The sequence below is a fragment of the Sinocyclocheilus anshuiensis genome, unplaced genomic scaffold (genome assembly GCF_001515605.1).
Source record: "Sinocyclocheilus anshuiensis isolate Anshui unplaced genomic scaffold, SAMN03320099.WGS_v1.1 scaffold1031, whole genome shotgun sequence".
Classification (NCBI taxonomy): domain Eukaryota; kingdom Metazoa; phylum Chordata; class Actinopteri; order Cypriniformes; family Cyprinidae; genus Sinocyclocheilus; species Sinocyclocheilus anshuiensis.
Window position 1 is genome coordinate 279,840 of NW_015542633.1, and position 5,345 is coordinate 285,184.

General features: G+C 43.5%; 1 protein-coding gene across 1 annotated transcript in view; it reads left to right on the forward strand.

Moving 5' to 3' along the window:
- dmgdh (dimethylglycine dehydrogenase) overlaps window positions 1–5,311 on the forward strand; it is a 12,950-nt gene extending 7,639 nt beyond the window's left edge. Inside the window, exons 8-16 of the mRNA XM_016494246.1 lie at window positions 208–383; window positions 463–616; window positions 1,287–1,452; window positions 1,699–1,829; window positions 2,470–2,687; window positions 2,776–2,933; window positions 3,178–3,237; window positions 3,338–3,472; window positions 3,995–5,311. Of these exons, the coding sequence (XP_016349732.1) occupies window positions 208–383; window positions 463–616; window positions 1,287–1,452; window positions 1,699–1,829; window positions 2,470–2,687; window positions 2,776–2,933; window positions 3,178–3,237; window positions 3,338–3,472; window positions 3,995–4,204 (1,408 nt within the window). The 3' untranslated portion in view covers window positions 4,205–5,311. The remainder of the gene's footprint in view (window positions 1–207; window positions 384–462; window positions 617–1,286; window positions 1,453–1,698; window positions 1,830–2,469; window positions 2,688–2,775; window positions 2,934–3,177; window positions 3,238–3,337; window positions 3,473–3,994) is intronic.
- Window positions 5,312–5,345: the final 34 nt, after the last annotated feature.

Below are 5,345 nucleotides of genomic sequence, written 5' to 3' on the forward strand. Positions count from 1 at the left end.
CACACAGTCCTTTCAGTACAATGTTGATTCAGTTCAATAACTGATTGCTGGTTCTACAACTGAAATGTGAATTTTGAAACTTTTCTGCTTTAAAAATGTATTTTTTCCCAATAAGGACTACAACTATAAACTCATTTTATTTGCCTTTTAATCAGAAACAATGACTGACCAGATTGCTTATAGAATACAGATATATACAGATGCTAGAATTGTAATTTATAACAGAATTATATATATATATATATATATATATATATATATATATATATGCGGCGAGCCTCCGTATGATCTGATCGAGTGCGACCCCAACCGCTACGCTCACTGGACCAGCGTCCCGTACCTGTGCGCCAAAGCCAGAGAGTCCTACGGCTTCAACAACGTCGGTGAGTGGCGTGACAGGAGGCGTGCGGATGCTGGAGTGATGTGTGGTGTAGATGATCTCTGCTCTCTGACTGGTTTCAGTGGGCTACCCGAAGGAGGAGCGCTTCGCGGGTCGCCCGACTAACCGGGTCAGCGGCGTCTATGAGCTGCTGAAGGACAGATGCTCCATGGGTTTCCATGCAGGATGGGAGCAGCCGCATTACTTCCACAAACCCGGAGACGACACCGGATACAAGTGAGACACACCGATCTACACTGAACAGATGTCAAAAATCATTCACTGGTGATGAGAAATGAGATGAACACTAGCACTCAAACACTGGGGGTCGGTGGGGTTTAAAATGTTTCTGAAAGAAGTCTCTTCTGCTCAGCAAGGCTGCATTTATTTGATCAGAAATACAGTAAAAATGGTGAAATATTATTATAATGTAAACTAGCTGTTTTCTATGTGAATATCTGTTAAACTGTAATGTATTTCTGTGATGCGCAGCTGTATTTTCAGCATCGTTACTCCAGTCTTCAGTGTCACATGATCTTCAGAAATCATTCTAATATACTGATTTGCTGCTCAACAAACATTTCTCATTATTATCAATGTTGAAAACAGTCGTGCTGCACAATATTTTTGTGGTAACTGATACAGTTTAGTTTTCAGGATTCACAGATGAATAGAAAGTTCAAAAGAACAGCATTTATTTGAAATAGAAATCATTTGTAACATTATAAATGTCTTTACTGTCACTTTTCGTCAATTTAATGTGTCCTTGAATAAAACTAATCATTTTTTTAAATCTTACTGACCCCAAGCGTTTGACCAGTAGTGTAGATGATGCTATGATGAAGTGAAATCCGCTGCTGTGGTGTAGTGATTGTGAGTGCGTGTCTCTGTCGGGTCCTGTATGCAGACCCAGCTTCAGAAGGACTAACTGGTTCGGGCCGGTCGGCCGCGAGTGTAAACTGGTGATGGAGGGTGTGGGTGTGATTGACCTTTCACCTTTTGGGAAGTTCAGCGTTAAAGGAGAAGATTCGCACCGGCTGCTCGACCGGCTGTTCGCCAACACACTGCCAAAGGTGAGAGACACACAGAGAGAGAGAGAGAGAGAGAGAGAGAGAGAGAGAGAGAGAGAGACACACACACAGAGAGAGAGAGAGAGAGAGAGAGCAGGAAAATCACAGTAATATGTGTTACAGCAGTAAGTTTTATGTCTGAAATTTTTGATTGACAGTGTGTGTGTGTGTGTGTGTGAGTGTGAGTGAGAGTGAGAGAGAGTGTGTGTGTGTGTGCTGATTGAATCATGATGATCTGATGTATCTCAGGTGGGTCAAACCAACATCAGTCACATGTTGACCCCGCGGGGGCGTGTCTACGCTGAGGTCACAGTTACCCAGACTGCACCTGGAGAGTTTCTGCTCATCACAGGCTCCGGGTCGGAGCTGCACGATCTGCGGTGCGTCTCTCACACAGACACACACACATTATACACACACACTTACATCAGTAACTTTTACTATAATCTGAGGGCTGAAGGAGCCAGTGTGTGTAACGTGAGAATATCTGGAGTGTGTGTGTGTGTGCGTGAGTGTGTGTGCGTGAGTGTGTGTGTCAATATCACAGCTGTCTGGTTTCTGCCCCTTGTCTCATCCAATCAGGAAACAGCACACTCACACACACACACACACACACACACACACACACACACACAGCCCCCTTCTGGGTGAAAGTGACTTGACCTGCAGCACTAAGAGAGACTAACAGATGCAGCTGTTAATAAGTCAGACTTCACTAGTACTGGTGCTGATAGTGATGAGCGGAAACCTGTTAAAGTTCAGCATTTGTGAGCTCCAGACATGAATGATTTATCAGATCATGTGTGAAAACATCTAGAATCCAGCAACAACACCTTAGCAACTGCCTAAGAACACTCAGAACACCCTAGCAACCGCACTGCATCACCTCTCCGTAGCACTGTAATGAGTTTTGTACAAACATCACTCTCATTCTCCTCATTAAACTGCACGACTCCAGTTGTTGTCTGTGTTTTGGTTGAATGGCGTGGCGTGTGCCGCTGTGGTTTTTGTGTGTCTCAGGTGGATCGAGCACGAGGCGGCTGACGGCGGGTATCATGTGAGCGTGTCTAACGTGACGGATGAGATCGGTGTTCTGGGCATCGCCGGGCCGAAATCACGGATGGTTCTTCAGAAGCTGACAGATGAAGACATGAGTGACACGGCCTTCAGATTCCTGCACTGCAGATCCATACAGCTCGCCGGAGTTCCCCTCCGCGCCATACGCATATCCTACACAGGTGATGCTGACCGCTGCATGCTAATATCATGCTAATCGACAGGACGTATGCAGATGAGCAGGTGTCCTCATACTGCGTGTGTGTGTAGGTGAGTTGGGTTGGGAGCTCTACATGGACATGCAGAACATGTCAGCGGTGTATCAGGCTCTGATGGAAGCAGGACAAGACGAGAACATCGATAACTTCGGCACATACGCCATGAGCTCACTGAGACTGGAGAAAGGCTTCAGAGCCTGGGGAGCTGAGGTGCTACACACACACACACTCACGCACGCACGCACACACACACACACTCACACACACACACACACCGCACGCATACACACACTCACGCACGCACGCACGCACGCACGCACACACTCTCACACACACACACTCACGCACGCACGCACACACTCTCTCACACACACGCACACACACAACACACACACACACACACACACACACAACATTCATCTCATCTCAAGTGTTTTTTTTTCTTTTGTTTCAGATGAACTGCGACACAAATCCTTTAGAAGCTGGTTTGGACTATTTCATCAAACTCAATAAGGTAAGAAAAAACACACCAGGGTTACTGTTAACTAAAACTAAACCTGAGCTGTAAGTGAGCTCTTGATCGCCCGCTCTCACGCTCACACTGGTGTCTCCAGCCCGCAGAGTTCATCGGTAAACAGGCTCTGCTGGAGATCAAGGCTCAGGGTTTGAGCCGTCGGCTGGCGTTCCTCACGCTGGACACAGACGACATCGACCCGGAGGGAAACGAGACCGTCTGGCACAACGGAGAGGTGAAGCACACAGAGCACTATTAACACAACCCAACGGGATGTGTGTGAAATTTCTTACCAAATCAACTTGACAGGAAAGAGTTTCACTGCTTGTGTGTGTGTGTGTGTGTGTGTGATGTTACAAAAAACTGATGCGCTGCTACGGCAGAAACAAGAGTTTATCAGCTCATCCACAGTGACTTCTGTTTCTGGCATGGAATAAAAATAAAAGAGAATTGTGACTTTTTTCTCTTAACTCTGAATTCAGAATTGCGAGATATACACTTGCAATTGCGAGAAAAATGTAGAGCTGTGAGATAAAAAGTTGCAACTATGTTTTTATTCCTTTACAGAAACAAGCTTGTCACAGATCTCACAATCCTGACTTGTTTTCTCAGTATTGTGAGTTTATATCATTTCTGACTTTGTGTCCCACAATTTCGACATTTTTTTCATTTATATCTTGCAATTATGACTCAAACAAGCTTGACTGGAAAGAAGCTTGTCTCATGCTGATGTGCGTGTTTCTTCTGTTGTCTGGAGGTGGTGGGGAACACGACGTCAGGATCATACAGCTACAGCGCGCAGCAGAGCCTGGCCTTCTCTTACCTGCCCCTGCACCTGACTCATGCGGGTCAGAAGGTAGAAGTGGAGCTTCTGGGTCAGAAATACCCGGCCACAGTCACTCAGGAGCCGCTGGTCCTCACAGAACCCAGCAGAACCCGCCTGCAGAAGAAGCAGCGGAGCGACTGATGGGAACCGAGACGATCCTGAGCTCATTCTGAATATGACACTCAATGATGCCACAACAGAACAGCAAATATCAGCCGGAAAGTGTTGCTTTAGCAAAATAAATCAGGTGTGAGCTACATGAAAATCATAAAAGCACTGCAAATGTGCCAGAATATGGAAACGTAAAAGTTGTAGTTTTTAAAATCTGTGTTAATCATTTTAATTGAAAACTGTGAAGGTTTGCTGCTAAACATTGTGTCTTAATGTCATATTCTGTGAATTATTTCCAGTCATGTTGAACTCTGGCAGTATTTTACACGTGTGTGTTCTTGCAGGATCAGACTAACTGATGAGTCTTACAGAGAAGAACTCTAATAAAGCACAATCTCAGTATTACAGATTCTAGGATAATTCTAATATTTGAACGACCTCTGATTATTCCCGTCTCTCTGTACTCTGTTTTCATTGTGAATAAACACACTTTCCCTCTCGAGTCGGTCTCTCGACACGGTGTCATCGAAGATGGGGACAGTGTTTTTAAAAGTCCAAACTCAGTAAACACATTAATAATAAATCATACTTAGACAAGCAGATCGAACGCAACACAGTCAAACTGACCCCAAAGCAACTTTGACTTTTCTAAAAAAATATGATAATTATATCTTTAAACCTTGAATCTTTCTGACTTTTGCTAAATGTATTCACCAAATTCATAAACATGCACATCTTGTGTTACAAAGTTTTTAAAATGCCTGTGCACATTTTGACCCCATCACTTTTTTTGGTAAAAAAAAAGATTAAACATTATATGCAGAAAAATTTTCTGTTGATTGCCTCTCATGACTAAATATCTAATGAGTAAATATCATTTATGCCTTGCTATAAATGTACATTTTACTATTACTGTACTGCATATGAAGGAGTTTTTCAGAGTTCTATATACTTTTATATACTATTTCATACAATAATGTGTTTACAAACACCGTACACACATTTTTACAAGCATCTATCAAAAATGATTGTTGTTGATTTTCCATATTATATGGGGGCTTTCCATAGACATAATTTTGATACTGTATACATTTAAAAAAAATAAAAAAAGCTTTTTTCCTCATGGGGGGGGGGGGGCAACTAAATGTCCCCCCAATGTCAAACATTTCAG